Source organism: Lactuca virosa, chromosome 2 (assembly GCF_052849685.1).
Source record: "Lactuca virosa cultivar CGN04683 chromosome 2, Lactuca_virosa_CGN04683_v6, whole genome shotgun sequence".
NCBI lineage: Eukaryota > Viridiplantae > Streptophyta > Magnoliopsida > Asterales > Asteraceae > Lactuca > Lactuca virosa.
In genome coordinates, this window is record NC_136427.1 from 40,942,271 (window position 1) to 40,967,649 (window position 25,379).

At 36.1% G+C, this 25,379-nt stretch overlaps 1 protein-coding gene across 1 annotated transcript; it reads left to right on the plus strand.

The window, feature by feature from the left end:
- Positions 1-3,290: 3,290 nt before the first annotated feature.
- On the plus strand, positions 3,291-5,234 carry LOC145156316 (protein SEEDLING PLASTID DEVELOPMENT 1-like). The gene is made up of 5 exons (XM_079075739.1): positions 3,291-3,515; positions 3,594-3,984; positions 4,049-4,554; positions 4,640-4,892; positions 5,095-5,234. The coding sequence occupies exons 2-4, from the start codon at positions 3,743-3,745 to the stop codon at positions 4,816-4,818; spliced, it is 927 nt and encodes a 308-aa protein (XP_078931865.1). The 5' UTR covers positions 3,291-3,515; positions 3,594-3,742; the 3' UTR covers positions 4,819-4,892; positions 5,095-5,234.
- Positions 5,235-25,379: the final 20,145 nt, after the last annotated feature.

Sequence of the window (25,379 nt, forward strand, 5' to 3'; positions counted from 1 at the left end):
TTGTAATGTTTGTATCTTAACATATTTTGTAAAACTGATTTCAAGTCTAGTAGTAACAATGTTTACCATGTTTAGTAAGTTCTATGTTCAATGTATACTAATGATAGGAAAATATATTAAAGCAAATTATATTTTCAACACAAGATTACTTGTGCCTTTACCCCCCACTTAAAACATTAAAAACTCGGAAAATATAGGGGTATGAACTCACCTGATAGTGAATGACTCGGATGAATGACAAAGATAGGATGCTTGGTATGCTAAGTGAAGTCCCGAGCACAGTACGGTCCTATTAAGCACATATTAACATATATGTGTATTCAATTAGTGGTACTACTAAAAAGTATAGGAAACCACCTAAGATTGTAGGAAACACCCTAAATGAAGTGTTAGGCTCACAAATGGAAGCTTGGAAGGGGTTTCCGGCCACCCATGGACGGCTTTGCGGCCGTATAGGTTTCACAGCCTCATGAGGTTCACGGCCTCATTAGTGGTTCACGGCCCTTTGAATCTATGAAGGGTTTACGACCCATCTATGAAGGGTTCACAGCCCTATGAAGGGGTCACGGCCGTGAACTCTTCAAGGCTATGAAGATGGTGATGAATCATGAAGAATCAAGACTAGGATCTAGTAGTCTTTCAAGTATAACAAGTTTAAGGATGAAACACTTACGTTTTTGGAGCTTTGGAGGGTTCACGGTCGAAGCTTCTTGAGAGAGAATGGGGGTGTTCACGGTTGGGAGGAGGAGAAATGAGGAGAAAATGAGGTCACTCATATATATATATATATATATATATATATATATATATATATATATATATATATATATATGGGGAGGGTTCACGGCCGTGAACAGGTTTGTGGCCGTGAACACATTGTGAGTGATTTTCTGGTTCGAATCTAGCCTCCCGATCTCGAGCTAACTCATCCTAGCATCCAATCATAAATTACACTAGGCTCAGAAACTCTCAAACAGACCCTTAACTGGGCTAAAAGGTAACCGAAACAAATCTGACTTTCAATGATCGAGATGAATTAGAGATAGACATTCCGGGTTGTCACAAAATTGCTCCAAAATATCATCCAACCATAGTATCAAAATTTATCAAACCTAGTCATGAAAAACTAAGCGAGTTCCCCAAAATCTCACGATCATTTGCGATGCGCATACAATACAATCAAGTGGGAGCCTTCCCACGATCATAGGAACTACCTAAAAAACATTTAATAGACTATGATAGCCTACTTGTATAATCAACATACTACAATAGCACTACATCCTATCATGTATAGGATATATATCATAACACATAGTATAAGGATAACTCACTGAAGCGAAAACTGAAGAATCATAGCTACATGCGCACACTCGCATGAATTGGTCTCACAAATCACCTAGAAACCAATTAGAGGTTAAACCTAAGTATACAACTTAAACCTTCTAAGTTTGACCAAAAATCAAAGTAGTCAAATAGTCACCGGTCAACTAGTCAAAGTCAATGGTCAACGGTTAATGTGTCGCGGCCCAACTATTGGTCCTGTCGCAATCACGTGATGACAAAATAGTCACAAAGATTCAACAAAACTAGCATTGTGACCTATCTTTGGTCGTGTCATGCTTTCCGAAGCATAAACCATTTTATGAGTTAAGCACTTAATCCCTTCATATTAAGGCTCAAACTCTTAGATTTGAAACTCATAAAGGTCTTAATGAATGAAGTTTCCAACTTTATCCAGAATCAAGGCTCAAAAGACTAAAATCCCAAATCCTAGGTCCTTACAACTTCCAGAAGGTCACATCCTTCTGCATGGTCCAAAGGGAGCACATGCATGAACCTTTTGTCCAATCTAATAAGTCCATAAGCATCGAAATAACATAAATAAGGTCCTAGAGTTCTTCAACTCTAAGAAAAACAAGGTTAAGGGGCCAAAATGACTTCTACATCACCAACAACCTAGATCTACCATGAAAAAGTCTTAAAGGTTGGATCTTCAAGACTTACAGAGCTAAATAAGGTCACAAGAAGGTAGAAAACTTTTGTAATTTGATTCACTTGACACAAAATGACAATATTCTTCTTTAAAATCAAACAAAACACCAAGGAGCAAGGAGGTATGGGGCTAGGGTATTCGATCTAAGTATGGAGGTTGAGAATGAAGCAGAAACCTAGGAGTTAGTTCCATAATATAGGGTCCAAAGCATGAGATTAGGGTTTGGGTTGATAGTGGCTTCACGTCATGACCCATATAAGGTCGCATCGCTAGTTAATGACATGGCACACACCGTGACAATCAATTATTCACGTCGTGATCCTCCCTAAAACCCTAACTATAACGTAACTTAAAGAAGATAATTAACAAACAACATAGCAGAAAATAGGTGTTACAACTCTCCTTTACTTGAATCAGATTTCGTCCTTAAAATCCGTAGCTACAAATAACTCAGGGTATTGACTGCACATCTCCTCCTTGGGTTCCCAAGTTCATTCTGAACCCTTCTAGTGTTGCCACTGTACCTTCACAAAGCCGATCACCTTTTGTCTTCCTCTCTAAAACTGTAATTGGCCTCTTAACATAGTTCTGATGCTCATCCACCTGAATTTCATCCAATGGTACCACTGCTGACAAAATATAGATTTGAGAAACTAAAATAGTTCCAGGATTATTAGAATGATGAACAAAATATGGATTATTCACAGAATTTTGTTCACTGAATTAGTTTGAGAATCAGAATATTATGTCATGATTAATCAATGAACAAAAAAAGGAATAAATGAAAATAAGAATCAATTCAATCGAATGAAAAACAGAATCAATAAGAGAAGAATGAAATTGAAATTGATTCAAAAGAATACGATATGATTAACACAGAAGAATCACTCTAATACCATTTTACATGAAGAATAATTTGAAAGAAACGTATTCTCATTATAATATAATTCTTAAATGTCAAACCTTATAATAAACATCTCTTTTATCATATTAGTTATATTAAACACAATATATATATATATATATATATATATATATATATATATATATATATATATATATATATATATATATATAGAGAGAGAGAGAGAGAGAGAGATAGGTTCAGGTATTTAAAGTAACTATTGTATTATTGTATGTATAAATATGGGCCAATCAAAATTTAAAATAAAAATAAATAATTAAATAATAAATAAGGGTAAATAGGTAATTTGATAATTAGTTTCCACAAATAATATCCTATAATTATGGTAACCATTGACTTCAGCTACCTAGTTTTTCTCCGTCCATCGTTTTTTAAAACCACCATCTATTGCCGATACAAATCTCGATCCAGAGAAATGGCTCCCCAAAGATTGGATTCTCAAGATCAGGAGAATTTTTTTCAGCTTCAGTTTCAGTCTCGACGTGAAATTGACGTCAATTTCCTTGAGAATGTTGTTTTGACTGCGGTATCTGGTGTTTCTGATCACGTTTCGTCGTCAACCTGCTCCATCAATGATATTCGAGACCAGATCTAAAGGTATGAAAATCAAAATTCTAGTAAGTACATCGATTGTTTTTTCTCGAGTAATGAATTTGTGTTCGTTACATGGTGTAGATCTTAATTAATTCGGAATTAGGAGCTCAATCAGAATCATTTGGGGACTCAATTGGGAAGAACACCGGTCAAACGAAAAGTCAAAATTGCTGTGAATGTCCTTCCTGTGAACGAATGAAATCTGAATCGTGACTACAATCGGGAGTGTAATGTTAAGAACAAAAGAAATCGGAGTGGTAGGCGATTTCGCCATTGATAATCAAGCTGGCATTAGCAGAACATTGCACCGAATTAGTGCGATTAGAAACCACAAAGGTGCAATTATCGGGATAACCTGTCGTGTTGGTCGAGCTATATCAGGAAGCGCCAAATTACTTAAAGATCTAGTTAAAGATGGAGCTTCTTTACTCCTTATCGGACATCCAGGAGGTGGAAAAACTACAATTATCAGGTATGCTATTTCATACGCTTACATTCTTCTTCTCCTTTCTTTTGTTTGATTCTTTCTGTTACAGGGATGTCGCTCGAATGCTTGCAAATGAATACAAAAAACGTGTAATGATTGTAGACACCTCAAATGAAATCGGTGAAGATGGTGATATACCTCATGCACGTATAGGTAATGCTCGAAGGATGCAAGTTCCTGATTCTGATATGCAACATAACGTGTTAATCGAAGCAGTTGAAAACCATATGCCTCAAGTGATTGTAATCGATGAAATTGGGACAAAACTTGAAGCAACAACTGCAATTACTATCGCACAACGTGGGATTCAGTTAGTTGCAACTGCTCATGGAATTACAATAGATAATTTAGTCATGAATCCTTCTTTAGAAATGCTTGTTGGAGGAATTCAAAGTGTGACTCTTGGAGATGATGAAGCAAATCGAAGAGGTGTTCAGAAATCAGTTTTGGAAAGAAAAGGTCCTTCTACTTTTGATTGTGCTGTTGAGATCATTTCTAGGGTTGAATTGAGAGTTCATACTAGTCTTGAAGCTACAGTCGAGGCTATTGTCTATGGTTCGTTCTTCTCCCTTTAGTTTGTTTAAGGGTAAAATGGTCATTTAGTATATATTAATTTTTTATTTGTTTTATGTTACGAAAGGTCGTTCCCCAAAATATCAAATTTGCAAGTTAAACGAGGGAGTTTTGGATGCAACTTTACAAAGTGATCAAATTGTTCCCGATTCATTTGTCAAGAAGAGTGTCACTACGATTGAAATGAAAAATGACCATCTTACCCCTGACAAACACATATCCAAAGATAGGCTTTGCGGTTTCTAATTACACCTTGAAAGAATTAGACAGCTTCCTTCCAATTTGAAGGATGATGGATCCATCGATTATGCAGCTGAATGGTATTTCTTCGTTTATAGTATTCTATCAGAAAAGAATGTTTTTTATGATAATCATGAACATATTCTGTTAGAATGCCCCACATTAATATAATTATTGGTAATGAATTCCAATTCTATCAGAATGGAATCACGAATTCCAATTATATTGGAATGGAATATGGATATTTTCTCACTAATTTATTCATTGGATTTGTTTCCACAGAAACTGATGCTTGAAGAACGGACCACGAAATTTGAACGACGCCTCTTAGCAACATTATTTTTTTAGAATGAATTAGTGTATTTGGTAGATTTTGATGTTTTTTTCCCGATTTGAAAGTTTTTTAGTTATATTCTTTAACAATAAATGTAATTCTTAGCAATTGTTACATGTATTCTATAAGAATTAATATAATTTTTGTTTTAATTCTTCAATTGCTGGTTCGAGAATTTGTTATTCTACAAGAAACATGTTCAATAATATTTTTATTATTTTATGGTTCAAGAATATTTTTATTTTTGAACATACTCAAGCATATTCTGTCAGAATGTCCGAATTAAAAACCTTATAATTCGTAAAATCGGATTTTTAAAATTAATAGAATCTATGATCCCTTAAAATATGCAAATTTCCTTTATTAAATCTATATTAATTGACTAAAATACCCTTCTAGTTAAATTAGATGTTATTTTTCGATTATTTTTAATTCAATAATATGTATTAATCACTTTCTTAAGATAAGTAAAATGATTGACCCACATTTATGAATACAATAACACAATAATTATTTTGAATATAATAACCTAAGCCTATATATATATATATATATATATATATATATATATATATATATATATATATATAATTTTCTTCATGTGCAACACGTCGAGGACTAGTTACTCTTAAGCATCATCTTACATATTACATCTACAAGCTACTCAACTCCAACTAACTTTCTAACATGCACTAAGCTAACAATAAGAGCTGCTAACTTGAACCAAACTACTATAACAATTAATAACAACTAAATATTGAAATGACAATTCTACCCTCAATACTTATCAAAGTTTCCCAAGAGTTAGTGTTGATGTTCTTGTTCATCTGCAACTTTCATCGAGAATCGTGTACGACCTTTCTCCTTGTTCCCAATTTTACTTGACATTTGGATGTTGTGACTGATCTCGGCAATCTGATTTCACGATACAGAGTGAGGGTATTTCAGAGTTGCATGATGTGATATATTTTTTTGAATATGCTTGATTGGATTTCCTTCTTACATAATATACCTCTGTACCATGTGATTTCATTATACTTTGAAGCCCTAATTCATAATTTGGACTCACTGGGTGCAAATTTGTATTTTGGTTGTTGCAACCCTGTTTCATTTTTAGGCTCTTTGGCTGTCACAAAATCCCAACATTTTGAATATCACAGAGCTAGATTAATTTAGTGATTTGATCTTTACCATGTTCAAATTAATAGGAGGATACTTCATAAATGTTTTGGGAAGTAACAAATTATGTTGCTCAACACATTTCCAATGACATGTTGTTCATGTGGCTTGTAAGATACCTAAATATTGATTAATTGTAGATGCTAAGAACAAGTGGCTGAGCAGTTCTGGGGAAGAAAACTCATTGTCCATAAAAAGAAAGTCTCACTTAATGACTTTAGCAGGATCTACTATCAAAATCATGTTGAAAAAGACAGAGGCAACTTAACTTTTAGTTTACAGTTTTTAAGATTGAATCAATACCAGAATGTTGCTAGAATATTGCTTCTCATGCATGCACTTTTTTTCTTAATGGTCTTAATATGATGGTAAAAAACTTATTTTTGTAGTGAAGTTGCAACTTTTTTCTAATGTATGCAACAAAATTAGATTATGTTTTTACCTATCTATGTAGCCATTTTTCATATTGATACCAATGTTTGCTATAGTTTACCAATTTGGTTTGGATACATTTGTAACAACTTGAAACATGGATTCATAAATTTCTAGAAATTTGTAAATCTTATTTAAGCACTCATTGTTTTTTATTCGTTTATGGATCAAAGGACAGTTTATTAATTTGGTTGCATAAATCTGTACTGGAAACATGGCTTCATAATTTGCTAAAATGTGTAAAAAAATTAAGCAATCATAATGATTGTTATAATTTGTGATCTTGTAGAAGCCTGGAGTTGTAAGGCAAGAGATAGCCCAAATTAAAGAAGGAAACCATATAGGATCTCATATATTATTATTATTGTTGATTGTTTGTGTAACGTCCCAAAAATCATAATAAATTTTTTGATTTTCAATTAAAATAAGATCATTGTTTCCTTCAAAACTGTAACACCTGTAACTTTTCAAACATATTTTATATTTTTATTTTGGAAATTTTATCAGAGTTTTTCTTTTTACAATATTTTACAACTAGAGTTTTAAGCCTATAATTTTTTTCCCAGAATACTTAATGGGTGCATAAACATATCATAACCATAATTACAACAAACATAATTATACGATACCAAAACTATTTCCAGTCCAGGTCTTTTCCTTTTTCTCCCAACACTAGCTTTAAGGTAGCAAGAACCTGTAATACATGACAAAACATATATCAGACATACATGTTTGGTGAGTTATAAAATAAACAACTTAAATTTTTTTTTTATAACCATTCAGTTAATAATATTCTCATTTGTGCCTTACTTGGGCTATTCACCACAGTGACATATAGTGCTCTACTTGAGCTGGGCATAATGCTCCACTTGAGCCGGGTATAATGCTCCACTTGAGCTAGGTCACGTAAAGCGACCTTTTACCCGAGGACTACATTCGGGTTACATATTATTAACATATTTTGTTAACATTTAATATTTTCACAATATATGCAAATATTAACATATTAACACTTTCATTAAACACATAGTCATGTATTCATATACAAATTTATAACCCACCCTGGTAGTTAGGTTGACTAACTACAATTTCCTTATTAAGCTGCCCACATCTGGTTGGTTATTTTCCTAATAAATATTAGTAAAATAACCGTATTAGTTTTCATATGCGGGTAAAAACCCTACCCCTCTATTTATCCTAATGACATCATATATAGTATTTATGTGCCATTTGTATCTTGGTAACTTTCCAAGATTCCATACCGTATAAATCTTTTGCCATTATTGCTATTAGATTTGGATGCTTCCGCCAAATCATGTAACAATAATATAAGGACTTATATTTTTAATATCGGGTCATTACAATATACAATCATTCAATATCTTAGATTGTATTTGATACAACAAATAATACTGATAAATTGCTTAATACAAAATAATCACGTATTACTTACAGTACAATCGTTTGTGAAGAAACCCCGCTATCTGCACCTCGATTGGACTTCGTATTTTATACGTATGTAGGTGTATTATATTTCATATGGGGCATATATATATATATATATATATATATATATATATATATATATATATATATATATATATATATGGTGAAAAGTTTAAGTCACTGATTCCATTTATAATGGAACCACATTAATCATGCATATACACACGTTTGATCATCTTTAGAGTAATTATTCGATCGTTCTAGTGGGTCCCACCTGAGATCTAGAAGGAACACGTCATTCTGCATCGTTTGGAATCAACCCCGACATGTGGGGCCCACTAACGCGCCCTCACATGCCGCCACAAGGGAGGGTGGCCCGACTGTCGGCGGTAGTGATTTCCTGATTTATCTGGTCAACTTCAAATGGTAATAACTTTCTCATACTAGCTCGAATTTTCATAAACTTTATATCCATGTGACTGTCTCGAAGTGAAATACAACTTATATTTAGACCACTTACACTAATTCATTATATATTTTCTGTTATAATGCAATAAGTGTAAGGATATACATGTTACTTTCCCAAAAACACTACCATTTCACTTCTTGAGTTCACCTTTATATTTATTTAGACTAAATACATAATATAACACATACTTACATCATCAATTAATTATTTAATATCATAATACACTTTCATATTATATTATACAAGATATTCAGTTCGTTACAATCTTCCCCCCTAAAGAGATTTCGTCCTGGAAATCTTATTAAAATTTGAGGTGAGGATATCGCTTCATCATTTCAGTCTTTGTCTCCCATGTAAGGTTTGGGCCTTAGGACTGCTTCCATTGAACTAATACTAATTCAATTTCTTTGTTTCTTAACTTTTTCACTTGATACCCAATTTCGGTTCTTCTACTAACTGATTATGAGATTCCACTTTAAATCACTTAATGTAATGATCTCATGATCCTTACCAAAATACTTCTTCAGATAACATACATGGAATACAACATGTACCCCACTAAGTTCTAGAGGTAATTCCAGTTTAAAGTCTTGGGATCCGATTCACTTCAGAATTTTGAACGGTTCAATATATCGTGCGCTTAACTTACCCTTTTTACCAAACCGCACCACCCCTTTCCATGGTGATATTTTCAACATTACTAAATCACCAGTGTTCATTTCAAAGGGTTTTTTCTTCAAATTTGTGCAACTTCTTTGTCGATCCTGGACCACTTTCATGTGCGTCTGCACAACTTTAATCTTTTCATTGGTAATTCTTACCAATTCTGGACCGGTAAGCTTTTTCTCACTTGCTTCAAGCCAACACAAAGGTGTTCAACATTTTCTTCAATATAATGCCTCATATGGGGGCATTCCAATGCTTGAATGATAAATATTATTATAAGCAAATTCCACTAATGGAATATGTTCATCCCACTTACTACTGAAATCATTTGCACATGCTCGCAACTTGTCTTTAACAGTCTGAATTGTTCGTTCACTTTGACCATCAGTTTAAGGATGATAAGTTGTACTCAAATAAATTTTCGTCCCTAATTCTTATTGCAATAGTCGACATAACCTATAATTAATCCTGGCATCTCGATCTGATACAATTGTCAATGGAATTCAATGAACTCTTACAACTTCATCCACATATAGCTTTGCTAACTTTTCTAAAGAAGTTGTTTCTCTTATTGCCAAAAATGATTCACTTATAGTAAAGAAGTCAATGATAACCTAAATAACACTGTTCCCTTGACTAGTTCTCGGTAATCCCATAATGAAATTCATAATTGTAACGCCCGCAGATCCGGGCTAGTCAATTTAGAGGCAATAAGTGTCGAAAACGACTTTTCGACAAAAGATTATTTAGAATAAATAAACTTAACCAAGTTGTAGAATATGTCTCAAGGGTTCTGTACATATAAAGAACGCCGGAATCCGAGTTATAACGAAGAAGTTATGACCCGTCAAAGTTTTACGGCAAAACCGACACGACACCGGGAATCGTAAAAAGTGAATTTATGATAAAATACTTTCTAGACTTAGCGATCTAAAAGAAAGTAGTAATATATGTTAAACCGAGAGTGTGCATAAAAAGAACGTCCAAATCTGACTTCGTACGAGGAAGTTATGATTTTTCTAAGATTTAGCATAGCAGTGCACAACCCGAAATTCGAATTTTAGATCGGTCGATTTTTAACCAAAACAATCTAAACGAGAATTGAATATCTCATTAATAGGAGCTCAACAATAAAAAGACAGTAAAAAACGGAGCTTGTATGCGAAAGATATGGACGAAACTTAGTCCCTACTCTTCGAGCGCGGCAAATTCGATACAGTTTTGTAAATATGAGATAGAATGAGAATTAGCCGACGGGATCTAAATGAAAGTTGTAGTACTCGTAAATACAAACGTGTGGATATAAAGAACGTCGATAATAGAGCTCGTATGCAAAAGATATGGATGAAACTTAGTCCCTACTCTTCGAGCGCGATAAATTCGATACAATTTTGCAAATCGTAGATAGAATGAGAATTATCCGACGAGGTATAAATGAAATTTATATTACTCGTAAATACCAACGCGTGGATATAAATAACGTAGAAAACAGAGCTCATACGTGGAAGATACGGACGAAACTTAGGGCCTACTCTACGATCAAACCCCTATAAATAAGAGATGAACTCTTCATATTTTCTTCACACCATAAGCCTTTCTTTCTCTCTCTAACTTCTCTCTAGACCCCCTAAACCCCCCTAAAGCCTAGGAAACTTCCCTAGTACTAGAAGAAACCCCGGAGCACACGAAGGCTCCGAGAAAAAGAGCTTTTCGGCTCGGAAACGCTGCTCCAGCGAAGCCCGGTTTTTAATAAAAACCCGTTGTAAGTAAGATACGCCAACCCTATTTTAAGTATAGCTTATGTTTAAATATAATATCGTTATTATGAACCTAGAAATAATATTTATCAGTGATTCAAAGTTGTTATACTAATTGATCTACTTACGGGAATGATGTCTAGGCTGTGATTTAGTGAGGTGTTTAAAGTGGGATTTCCAAACAGTATACTTCGTATACCAAACGGACCCTACCTCCGATATGATCCTACCTGGTTGTTCCTTAATTGATAGATCATGAAAGTAGACTTTGATTTAATGATGAATCTAGACTAATAATTAGTCGCAATAAAGATTAGACTAAAACTTAGCGATAATAAATTTCGTCGAAGGAAAATAGAATCGTTAGAAGCGAAGCGCTGCCCGAATTTGGAATCACCACCTTAACAAGTGAGTGCATAGTTACTTTCATCTTACACATAGATATGAAGTATTTTATATAAATTACGTGCTATGTGTGTATACTGTCTGAATACTTGCTGTCTATGCTGGATGAAACGTTTTATACATGTTTTAAATTATCTAAATTGTATATGTATTTTATATCTACAAAATGTGTTGGGTAAAACATGGGTAGATTAGAGGTGAGATAAATAATGAGAGATGAAAGATGAGATAAATGATGAGCGATGAAAGATGAGATGAATGATGAGCGATGATATAGAGTGATAACATATGGTGCGAAGCGATGACCTAAGCGATGAGCCAAAACGATGAGCTAAAGCGATGAGCCAAACGATGACCCAAGCGATGGCCCCATCATCTAGCAGAGTATGGATGACAACCACAGACTATTCTAGACAGTCTAGTGGAACACTATCAGGCTCGCAACCTGTAGGTGTTGTGAATGATGTGTTCACCCGGTGTACTTAAAAAACCCATTGACAGGTATTACGAGTGGAATCTCGAAAACGATACTGTCAATAAACGAGATAAACCCTGGCGACTATGCAGACTTAGTGCCGATTCCTTAGGATACTCCTTAGGAATGAATGAGCGAGGAATAGCTGAATCTTAGGGTAGATCCTTAAGAGTAAAGAAGATAATGGGGATGGGTAATTGGGTTGATTGTTTCATGTATAACATAATAATTATATTATTGTGGGTTGAAAACCCTATGTACTCACCAGGTTTCCCAACCTGACCCACTCAAGCTTATTTGTATCACAGGTGTCGATATGATCTTACTTTACAATGAGGGATTTAAAAGAGATGTAGATCACTAGTGTAAATAAATGTAAGTTATGTTTATGCTTATGTTTCTGTATTGACGATGACATCCCAAATGTTTTAAAATGGATAAAAATACATTTCTTCGGAAATGCTTTGATAACGTATTTATCATGTTTTTCTGGGAACAAATTCCGCAACATTTTTATTAAAAGAGGTACTCTGATTTTTATAAAGCATAAACAAAATCGGTCTTTTCTGGCCGTGAAAATGGGGATGTCACAGCTGGTATCAGAACATTAGTTTAAGCGAACTAGGAATATGGATTTATTTCTTGACTTAAAATTAGAATGCTAAGTGATGATCGTAAGGAGTGTGTCTAATAAATTTAGGTAATACACCTGAATAGACACAAGAACTAGCTTATTTTGGAAAATGCCTAACATGCTTTGATGTGCTAAATGATTTATGATATGCATTATATGATCGGATCTATGGTCTGTTGCCGACCGGATCTGGAAACTTTATGTGTTCAGACTTCTAAACGTTTAACTACGGTATTAGAACTGACATGTAACTTTTCGGAGTAATAGGGAGATTTACACGTCGATCGTAAATAAAATCTTTCCTATCTTAATTCTCGTCGTTTCGCACCTAACGTCTGATTTGGTGTATAGAACGAAATGGCAAGAACCCGAAGTGGAAACGCGAATGGAAATAGAAATCAACCTCCTCAACCACCAGTGATTGAGCAAATACGTGTTGTAGTAGGCACTCCTGAGCCAATCGCAATGGCTGGAGTACAAGCCATGATTCGGGCTATGCTGACTGAGCAAAGAGAAGAGACGAGGCAGATGTTGCACGGAAATAGGGATGAACCTACGGTGCCCATTGTGCACCCTGAGTTGATCGCTGAATAATCGAAGGAAGGAAATTATAGCCGCACTGTGAGTCAAGTTGGAACCTAAGGGGCAATAAGGAATGGCCCGGAGAAGGGAAATGACAAGGATGGACGGATGTATAAGAATTTATTGGGTGAAAATCTGTCGAGTCTCTCTGGAAGCCCAAAACCAGTGGAGATTATGGACTGGATCTCCGAGATGGAGATGGTATTTGAGAGCTGCGACTGCAGCGATAAGCAAAAGACCGTCTTTGCAGTCAGACAACTAAAGACCGGAGTGTTAAGTTGGTGGAAGTTGCTGGCAGATACAATACCACGAGGAGAAGCCATACGGATGTCTTGGGAAGCATTCACAGAGCAGTTAAAAATGCAGTAATGCTCAGGGATACATCTGATAGACTTAAACAACGAGTTTCAGAACCTGAAGAAAGGGAAGATGAGTGTTGATGAGTATGTCACCGCATTCACTGAGAGGATGAAGCTATTTACCTACTTGGTGCCTACTGAACTCTCCAAGATAGATAGGTTCGCTAACGGACTGCCCGCAGACTTTGGCCCAACGGTCAAAATGACAACTACTTTGAAAACAACCATTAGAGCAGCTAAGAATATAGAGACCCAGATAAGAGAAAGGGGTCTAGAAAAAGATAAGGCAGGAGAAAAGAGGAAGTTTGAAGGATCTTCAAGGCCCAACAAGGAGAGTAAATTCTCGAAGTTTGGAGGAGGAAGGGGCGAAGCAAGATGGTGTGATAAGTGCGAGAAGAAACACTTAGGAAAATGTGGCGAAGATGTGATATGTTTCAAGTGTGGAAATTTTGGCCATTACGCCAACGAGTGCACATTCAACAAGAAGGTATGTTTCGGATGTAACAAAGAAGGGCATATTTCTAGAGACTGCCCAAAGAAAAACGAAGCAGCAAGGCCAAATGCACCGCCAAAGCCAAGGGCATTTCACATGATCCTCGACGAAGCAAATAACAAGGCGAGGAATCAAGGATGAGGACTTCATATCCGAGGATCGAGTTATGCAGTAGCCATAGTATCGTATGATGTAGCCGGTTAGAGGCATAGTCTAGGGTGAACTTGAACACCTATGTAATCGTTTCAAGGAATAATATAAAACCTTCGTTTTGCTATCTGATGTGTTAAGTTGTTATGTGATTTTCATGTATGGTGACTTGGAAAACTGCGAGACAATATTTGGGACGAGTATGAGTAGGTGTGAATGGTAGTAGAGGCCTATACTACCGGAAGCACAGGACTCACACTTGGATCGGGGAAAGTCACGAGGTTACCAAGGCACTAGAAATTGATTCTGTTTTGTTCATGTCTGTCGTTACCATCGTTTCGGTAATGACTAAGAAGATTGTTGTTATTCCGACCCTAGTGGTCATATCATATCGAGTCCGACTAAGATGAGTATGTTACGTGGTTCAGAGAACCGAGTTTGATGTAGTATCCGACTTAAGCCAGAAGATTGAAGTGGAAGATAATCAAAGCGATTGTGATCGTTGTTAAAGTAAGAAACTTGTAGCTAGAAATGCTACATGCTAAAAGGTGATTATATAAAATTAGAACATGAAGGAAGGTATATTCCATTCTGGAATTTGACTCTAAGAGACCTGAGTCTAAACGTTGCATCACACGATGATAGGTCATTAGAATATAACACATCGGTCCATTGTAGTGATCAGAGAACTTATCATAAGTTGTTAAGAAGAAGAAAGAGACACCAATAAGGGCCGAGATTGTGACCGGAAGGTCATCATTGAAATCCTGATACGAGACAAAGTGCGGGTGCAAGATCAAGCACCGCTTGCAGTAAAGAAGTCCAAGAGTCAGATACTCGTTCGAAGAAACATATAGGTTACAGTTATTACCTAGGATGAAGAGATAACGTATGGAATCATTATACAGCCTTGTTTCATTGATGATTCCGGGACGTAATCATCCTAAGGGGGAGATAATTGTAACGCCCGCAGATCCGGGCTAGTCAATTTAGAGGCAATAAGTGGCGAAAACGACTTTTCGACAAAATATTATTTAGAATAAATAATCTTAACCAAGTTGTAGAATATGTCTCAAGGGTTCTATACATATAAAGAACGCCGAAATCCGAGTTATAACGAAAAAGTTATGACTCGTCGAAGTTTTACGGCAAAACCGACACGACACCGGGAATTGTAAAAAGTGAATTTACGATAAAAACCTTTTCTAGACTTTGCGATCTAAACAAAATTCGTATTATATGTTAAACCGAGAGTGTGCATAAAAAGAACGTCCAAATCTGACTTCGTACGAGGAAGTTATGATTTTTCTGAGATTTAGCATAGCAATGCACAACCCGAAATTCGAATTTTAGATCGGTCGATTTTTAACCAAAATAGTCTAAACAAGAATTGAAGATATCATTAATATGAGCTCAACGATAAAAAGACAGTAAAAAACGGAGCTCGTATGCGAAAGATATGGACGAAAGTTAGTCCCTACTCTTTGAGCGCGACGAATTCGATACAGTTTTGTAAATATGAGATAGAATGAGAATTAGCGGACGAGATCTAAATGAAAGTTGTAGTACTCGTAAATACCAACGTGTGGATATAAAGAACGTCGATAATAGAGCTCGTATGCAAAAGATATGGACAAAACTTAGTCCCTACTCTTCGAGCGCGATAAATTCGATACAGTTTTGCAAATCGGAGATAGAATGAGAATTAGCCGACGAGGTCTAAATGAAAGTTGTAGTACTCGTAAATAACAACGTGTGGATATAAAGAACGTAGAAAACAGTGCTCGTACGTGGAAGATACGGACGAAACTTAGGGCCTACTCTACTGTCACACCCCCAAACCAAGGATGGCGGAAACGTCCGGGGGTGGAGGACTTCATGTTTAGTATCACAACAACGAATATAATAGTGCTCAAAGTAAATACAACCATCATAAATATAATTGAAAAGGTTATACCATGGAATAAGTTTACATGTTTCAAAATCAATTACATTATGATGACAAAATGAAACGTTTGACGATTTATCGTCCCATCCTCAAAATGCTGTTGGTTTTTCTGTTTCACTGATTTCCTGAGAATACAAGTAGTTTTGAAAAAGTGTCAACAATTAAGTTGGTGAGTTCATAAAAGTTTTGTTTGTGAAAGAAACCGTTTTCCTTGTAAAAGCGACAAAGTATGTTTCCAGAAAATCCAATATTTTCTTTATTAAGTGAAATGAATGCTTCTATGTTATGCGATAATGAACCCTAGAAAGACCTATAGATTCCTTCTATAATCGCCCAATGTATATAAGTTATACAAAATTTAAGTTAAATAAACCGTCGAATATAATGGGTCTGCCCTAGGTCCACAACCAAACAAGGAACAGGAAGTAAGGCGGGCCCACCAATTCTAAGTCGATTACGACTAGATTCTTATATAACTCTAGCATATACACTTAGCAATTATAGCTGAAGTCTAACAATTCTAGATGAAATATAGTTTTAACAGAGATATGATTCCAAAGAAAATCCTATATTTTCCTTAGAAAAGTTATGTGGTCCTAAATCCAAGGACCGAAAGTAAACAAGTATTTTCCATACTTAAAGATATAAAAGTGGTTTTAAATCGGCATAAAACCCTTTTTGATTTGGAAGTGAACCCCTTTTCAAAGTAAAATTTTCCATGTAAACTTGAAAGATAGTTAACTACCTATGTGAGTCGCTATAACCATACTATGACGAGAAATAACCTGCACAACGTTTTTCAGACGTTAAGATACTATGACTCTTGTCACCCGTAGACCTGCAGGTCCCACTGTAGCTAGCAGCAAGGTGCGGGGTGTCAAACCCAATATAGATCTATACACAATTATCACACTCTCCCTACAAGAGACTCTGGTTATAACTTACAGGAATTGGGATCCCGTACTCGAACGTACGGGGAGAGGTTTGCCTCACATCCTAAGTTAACTAGTTTACACATAGTTTGATATTAAAACCTCTTCCGTGGAGGAAGAAAAATCACTTTTTCTGAATAAATTAGTGATATGAAACCCTTAAACTATTACTATTATAGTTTATCACGTAGGATATGAAAAACCAATTTGTTTTGAGAGTAAAACCTTTTTCATGAAGTAAAAATCCATAAACTATGTTTATTGAAGTTTATTATATGGGTTCGAAATGAATGAGTAAACCTTATCATGAATGACTAAATTTCAGTTTATGATGATAAACTAACAAGAAAATACATTCAATATTTAGAACTTATGGTTATACACTTTGCTCAGCATACTACAAAGTGTTATGAAAGTTGTAAGCTGTTAACTAGTTTTTAACCTTTCTACACTGTTTTAGAAAAATTATAGAAAAATCATACGAAGTCGAAAACTAAATCCGTAAATTCTGAGAGTTCACAAAATGTGTTTAGTTTATTCATAATTTTTATTATGATTTTTAGAATTCTTTAACTTGTGTTAAAATGTTCATATTCACAGACTGGTCCGAGTTTGTTTCTGAAATGATAGGCAGTTTTGTAAAAATCACCATAATTTGTAGAAAAATCGTATGGAGATGTGCAAGTAGTCATTTTAAAGGTATTAAGCTGAAATATTTGCATATTAAACAGTTTTGAAAGATATTAAGTTTAAGATAGTCAAAACAGTCCGTGAATAAGACTCAACTTTTCTGATGAAAGCTGTTGTTTGAGTTTAGTTAAGTTTTTGGTATTTTAACTTGTATTCCCCCCGTGAAAACTGAAGAAAACATGAAAATGTAGGGGTATGAACTCACCTTGAGTGATTTCAGAAGATGGATGATGAAGAAGAGAAGTGTTCAACTCAAGAACACTTAGAAGATGCTTGATAATTCAAAGATCTAACAACAAATATGACGATATTTGTGTAAGTAACTCATGATTTGAGTGAGGAAGTGTAAGGAAATCAAGTGTGGGAAGAGATTTACTTACCAAGGTAGATGAAGAAATCGAAAATCAACCTTGAAATCTCGAAATTTAGAGAGAGAAGTTAGAGAGAATGAGTTTTTGTTTCTTGGTGAAGTATGAGTGAATGGGAGGAGAGATAAGGGTTTTCCTACCCTTGAGTCAAAGTACTTGGCTGGAAAGAGGGGGAAAAGGACAATGAAATGACCAAGTATGGTGGGGGGTGTGGGCTGGTCATGGAGTGGGTGTGAGTGGTTGCTTGTGTCATAAACTAAAGTAAAGTCAACACTCCACCTCAAGTACTTCACCCATTCTTCTTGGATAAGATTTACACTAAAAACGTGATTATTCATGAAGTAAGGGGTTTTATATATTAAAATATGATTTTGGGTGAAAACCCCACGTTAAAATAATTAAAATCGGGCTTAGAACGCAAAACTAGTCGAAAACCGGGAAGAAAAGCGAAGTCTGCGAAGCTTCTCAGTACTGGGCCGAGGTTCGGTCCCTACTGCTGCTGGACCGAAGATGAGTTGGAGCGAAATAGCCCGAAGGCGAAGGTAGGAAGCAAAGGCGAGAGGCTTCGAGTTCGGGTCAGAGGCTTCGGGTTCGGGTCAGAGGGTTCGGTCCTCAGCAGTTCGGTTTCGGTTCTTCAGCAGTACGGTCCCTATAGCGACCTTCGGTTCTAAGCAGCTTCGGTCCGAGAGGCTTTGCCTCTAAGAGGTTCGGCCCTAAGAGGGTTCGACCCTATTTGGCTGATTTTCGCATAAACTCTCCGTTTTGCGCAGTTTTTCACCAAGTTAAGTGTCAGGATGCCCGAAATGATTATAAAAAGTTAAAGGAACTTTTGAGAGAGATTTGGGAGAGATTTGACATTCTTGGAGAGATTTCTCATACAGAGAGAGATTTGGGAGAGATTTCACATTCTTGGAGAGATTTCTCATACAGAGAGAGATTTGGGAGAGATTTCACACACTTGGAGAGATTTCTCCTACTTAGAGAGTTTTGGGAGAGTTAGAGTGAAAGAGATTGGGAGAGACTTCTTTTGTGACCTTTTTGAGCGTTTGGCTCTGTAATTCAAGGTTTGTAAACCTCGTTAAGTCTCGTTATGATTGTTATATGCCCCCGAGGGTTAAGGAATAATGTTTTATCGAGTAGTTTCATCACTTGCCCTGATTAGGGTTTAGAATTTCCGAACACGTGAAAACTCTAGGTGATACTTTGTATTAAGATTGCGAGTTGTTCAATAAGGAACATAATGGAAACCCTAATGTACAAGGGTTAGATGAGTTGACCGGTTTGACCTGTTGACTTTAGTTGACTTTGACTTGGCCAAAAATTGACGGTTGTCACATCTACGATAAAACCCCTATAAATAAGAGATGAACTCTTCATATTTTATTCACACCATAAGCCTTCCTAAACCCCCCTAAAGCCTAGGAAACTTCCCTAGCGCTAGAAGAAAGCCCCGAAGCGCACGAAGGCTCCGAGAAAAAGAGCTTTTCGGCTCAGATACGCTGCTCCAGCGAAGCCCGGTTTTTAATAAAAACTCGTTGTAAGTAAGATACGCCTACACGATTTTAAGTATAGCTTATGTTTAAATATAATATCGTTATTATGAACCTAGAAATAATATTTATCAGTGATTCAAAGTCGTTATACTAATTGATCTACTTACGGGAATGATGTCTAGGCTGTGATTTAGTGAGGTGTTTAAAGTGGGATTTCCAAACAGTATACTTCATATACCAAACGGACCCTACCTCCGATATGATCCTACCTGGTTGTTCCTTACTTGATAGATCATGAAAGTAGACTTTGATTTAATGATGAATCTAGACTAATAATTAGCCGCAATAAAGATTAGACTAAAACTTAGCGATAACAATATTAGGTTTCGTCGAAGGAAAATAAAATCGTTAGAAACGAAGCGCTGCCCGAATTTGGAATCACCACCTTAACAAGTGAGTACATAGTTACTTTCATCTTACACATAGATATGAAGTGTTTTATATAAATTACGTGGTATGTGTGTATATTGTCTGAATACTTGCTGTCTATGCTGTATGAAACGTTTTATACATTTTTTAAATGATCTAAACTGTATATGTATTTTATATCTACAAAATGTGTTGGGTAAAACATAGGTAGATTAGAGGTGAGATAAATGATGAGAGATGAAAGATGAGATAAATGATGAGCGATGAAAGATGAGATGAATGATGAGTGATGATATATGAGTGATAAAATATGGTGCGAAGCGATGACCTAAGCAATGAGCCAAAGCGATGAGCCAAAACGATAAATAATGATTAAATATCTATTGTATTAGGAATCGATAAATAATGATTAAATATCTATTGTATTAAATATCAAAGGATTAGTAGCGTGACCATGATAGTAGTCGTATTAGGAATCGATAAATAATGATTAAATATCTATTGTATCAGTAGTTAGCCATTAATTTGAGATGTAATTTATCTAGACCAAAGTACCTAAATAAATTTGTCTTCCAGTCAGTTTATTGATATTTGATGTTTAGAGTTTAGTGGTATTTAAAGTATTTAATAAACCTCTTCTTATTACTTATGTGTTTTGTGTAACCTATAATCAAACACTCCAAATTAATTCACCACCGTTCCCCATGTGTTCGACACCTGTTCATACCACAACTATATTATGACAAGATTAGGTTCACTGCCTAGTGTGTGTGTTAGTCGGGTTGCGATAAAATCAGTTCTATAATTTTAAAACTTGAGCAATTAATATATATATATATACATAGATATATAAATCACGCATCACTAATTCGTTATATATTTTCTGTTATAATGCAACAAGTGTAAGGATATACATGTTATTTTCCCAAAAACACTACCATTTCACTTCTTGAGTTCACCTTTATATGCATTTAGAGTAAATACATAATATAACATATACTTACATCATCAACTAATAGTTTAAAATCATAATACACTTTCACGTTATATTATAAAAAATATTCCGTTCGTTACAAAAACCCCAATCATAAGAAACCCATTATCAAATACAAATAGCCCAAATCAATGTATCACAAAATCTCCAAGACATGTCACCAAAGATGTGTACGATCGCGACTTTGCTTTTCCCTGATAATCTGAAGTACCTGAAACATAAAACCTAAAATGTAAGCCAAAGCTTAGTGTGTTCCCCCAAAGTACCACCACACAAACATATAACAACATGTATATACTGGGTCCACAATCATTGATTTGGATTACCCCTGAGAGCACATCATGAGTCTGTCTTGCCTTCCTGGCCCAAAACTCATGTCTGGATTTCTCTCGAGCCCACAACATGATTCTGGCTTGCATTTCTGGCCCACAGTTTATGTATGGCTTACTCCCGGTTTTGTTGGCTTCCGCATAGAGCAACATTACCTCAACCCAACCGCACTATGTCGACATATGCAACAGATAATCATATAACCAACAAAAAAATAATCGTGCAAATGTAACATATAACTACAACATAAAACATCCTATATACCATGATACATAACCAAATAGGTCGACATTGCTGCCTTCGACCCACAGGTGCAGTGAGGAAAACTCACCTCACAGTCTGCAAAGATAGAAGAAAAGAACAGTGCTCCAAATGCCAACTCTACAGATCACCTATAGAAAAAATAGTGACCTAAACTCAACTACAACTCAAAATACCAAAAATGCCCCTAGGTCAAACTTGGTAAAAGTCAACGGTCAAAAGTCTAAGTCAAAGTCAACTTTAGTTGGACGTCATGCCGTGGCCTTCCTTTGCCACGTCGTGGCCACAAATCAAGAAAACAGACATTTTCATCCCAGTCGCCACGTAGCCTAGGCCATGTCGTGGGCACTGGGCTCCCAACAACTTAATGGATTAAGTCGATTTCTTTGATCCTGAGGGCTCTAAAGCCCATATCTGGTCCATTCTAAGGTCAAATTGGATAAAGTTTCCAACTTTATCCCTTATGACCCATTAAGAGGTAGAGATCTCATTTCTAGATCTAAATAGGGCAAAAACATAACTTGGCTTAACCCGTTAAGCACTTTCTCTTGAAGACTACTAGATCTCCATTTTTTAGAACGTTTCTAGCATCTTATAACCACATAAAAATCCATACTTACCATACATGCCTGTCCAATGCATGTCTTGGACCCTTATTAGGTCAAAGTGAGGGTTTTTGGCCCAAAGATCCATGCATGACATCAAAAATCACTAATACTTCAGCTCCAATACACCACATGCCCTAAATGGCATGGAGATTCATAAAGTTGAAAACTTGATGAGATCTCACCACTTAATGATCAAGAACATGAAGATTAAGGGACAACATAGATAGATCTAGCCACATAAAGCATAAAGGTTCGATTTTAAGGAATTACAAGAGTCCAGGAATGTGCTCAAGGTAGATGAGAAGAGTTACTTGTTGGCTCATAACTCCGTTCTTCTTTTTCTTTCCTTCAATGGCTTCAAAGAGCACCTAAAAGAAGGTTTAATCAAAGAGGAGGGGGATTAGGGTTAGCGAAAACTTAGAGGGCTGAGGAAGGCTGAGGGTAAGCAAACCCTAGCCTCATCATTCCTTTAAATAGGGAGAAAAACCCAGAAATTGGGCTTTGCCATTTTCCAGTTGCCATGTTGTGGCCATATATTGCCACACGTGGCGGCCTTAAATAAGCCCAAAATTTATTTCTTGAAGTGCCATGTCGTGGCGCCTTCCCCACGACGTGGCAAATTTCCCATGCTTAAATATTTGGAAAACAAATTACATCGAGATCCGGATGTTATAATTCTCCCCTACTTGAATCATACTTCATCCTCGAAGTCCGACGCTGCGAATGAATCAGGGTAGTGATCTCTTATCTCTAACTCGGGTTCCGAAGTCCATTTGGAACTCGTCCGATGCTGCCACTGAACTTTGACCAATGAAACCACTTTGTTGCGCAAGGCCTTTGTTTTCCTATCCAAAATCATCCCTGGTCTCTCCACATAATTCTGGCGATCATCAACCTGAATATTGATGGGTTTCGAGCATAGCAAACAATCTTATGAGTGCATGCAACCCTAATTGTTGGATCTATGTTTTCTCTATTAGACATACAAGCATTGAAAACAAAAACTAGAAACCCTAGGAGGCATGCATTATTTTCGAAAATAACATTAAACTACTGTTAGGATACATACCTTTATTCTTATATTGTAATAATAATGAAATCCTTGAAGATCTTGAACTCTTGAGAGCAAGCATCACAAGTGTAACACCTCTAATGGCTCACCAACACACCAAGCAAGAGGATGAGAGGAGAGAAGAGGAGGAAGCACTAGAATTTGGCTCTTCTATGGTTTGGAAGCATGTAGCCAGAATCTCAAGGGGTTGGGGCTCTTTATGTATAGTTGTTGGTTGCTTAGAGCCAAAGCTAGGGTTTGCTAGAGGAAACCCTAATTTCCAGCTTAAGGCCTAAGCAGCCCATGGACTCCTCATCCTTAAGGCCTTGGACGAAAATCCTTAGGGCCTCCCTAGAACTTTCATCCATCCCTTCTAGGATGGTCCAAGAGCCCAAAACCACAACTATTAATTAATTGCAAAACAGCCCATATACTTTTAATTAATTCCTTTAATCCCAAAATTAATTCCAAATTAATTTCCTATTAAATATTAATTAAACAAAATGATTTATAATTAATATATTATTTTCATAACATATTAATAAATCATTTTATATACTAATTTATTATTCCAAATAATAAAGTCAACCGCTCTCTCTAAAAGTCATCCTGTCAAGTTGCTAGTATGAAGACAACCCAAAAAGACTATGCTACTATCAATTCAAGTACATACCAATTATAATTATAGCCTTAGACACCTAATCCAACAAATATAATCCAAAGGAACAACTGCTGAATCATCAGCCACACACTTCTGAAGATGAGAAACATGAAAGGTGTTGTGAATCTGACTGAGCTCCTCAGGAAAATCCAACTGATAGGCTACCCTGCCTACCCTGGCTAATACCCGAAACGACCCAATATATTGGGGCCCTAGAATTTTCATCCATCCCTTCTAGGATGGTCCAAGAGCCCAAAACCACAACTATTAATTAATTGCTAAACAGCCGCTATACTTTTACTTAATTCATTTAATTCCAAAATTAATTCCAAATTAATTTCTGATTAAATATTAATTAAACAACATGATTTCTAATTAATATATTATTTTCATAACATATTAATAAATCATTTTATATACTAATTTATTATTCCAAATAATAAAATCAATCTCTCTCTCTAAAAGTCATCCTGTTAAGTTGCTAATATGAAGGCAACCTAAAAGGACTGTGCTACTATCAATTCAAGTACATACCAATTATAGTTATCGGCTTAGACACCTAATCCAAAGAATATCATTCAAAGGAACAACTGCTGAATCATCAGCCACACTAATAGGCTACCCTGAAAGGTGTTGTGAATCTGATGAGCTCCCCCAGGAAAATCCAACTGATAGGCTACCCTGCCTACCCTGGATAATACCCGAAACGACCCAATATATCGGGGCCCTAACTTGCCCCTCTTCCTAAAGTGTATTACACCCTTCCAAGGTGATACCTTCAATAAAACCATATCGTCGGCCTGGAACTCTAACTCAAATGTTCGTCTGTCAGCATAACTCTTTTTCCGACTCTAAGCTGTCTGCAACCTGTTTCTGATCTTTTGGATAAGCTCTGTCATCTAGAGAAATAACTCGGTCCTTCCCATGACGCTGTGACCGAGTTCTCCCCAACAAACTGAGGTACGACATCTCTTCCCATAAAGAAGCTAAAAGGCGGTGCATCGATACTGGAGTGACGATGGTTGTTGTAAGAGAACTCAACTACAGGAAGGTAGGAGTCCCAACTCCCATCGAATTCTATGATGCAATCTCTCAATGTATCCTCAAGGGTCTGAATGGTCCACTCGCTCTGGTCTTAAGTCTGCAGATAGTAAGCAATGCTAAAGTGCAACCTCGTATCCAGTTCCTCATGTAACTTCTGCCAAAAGCGAGAAGTGAACCTAACATCTCTATCATATACAATGGAAATTGGAACACCATGTCGAGCGAAAATCTCACGCACATAAACATCTACCAATTTCTCGGCCGAGGAACTCTCCCAAATAGCTAGAAAGTGGGCACTCTTGGTCATACGGTCCATAATGACCCATATCGCATCAAACCCCTTAGTCGTACGAGGTAATTTGGTGACGAAATCCATG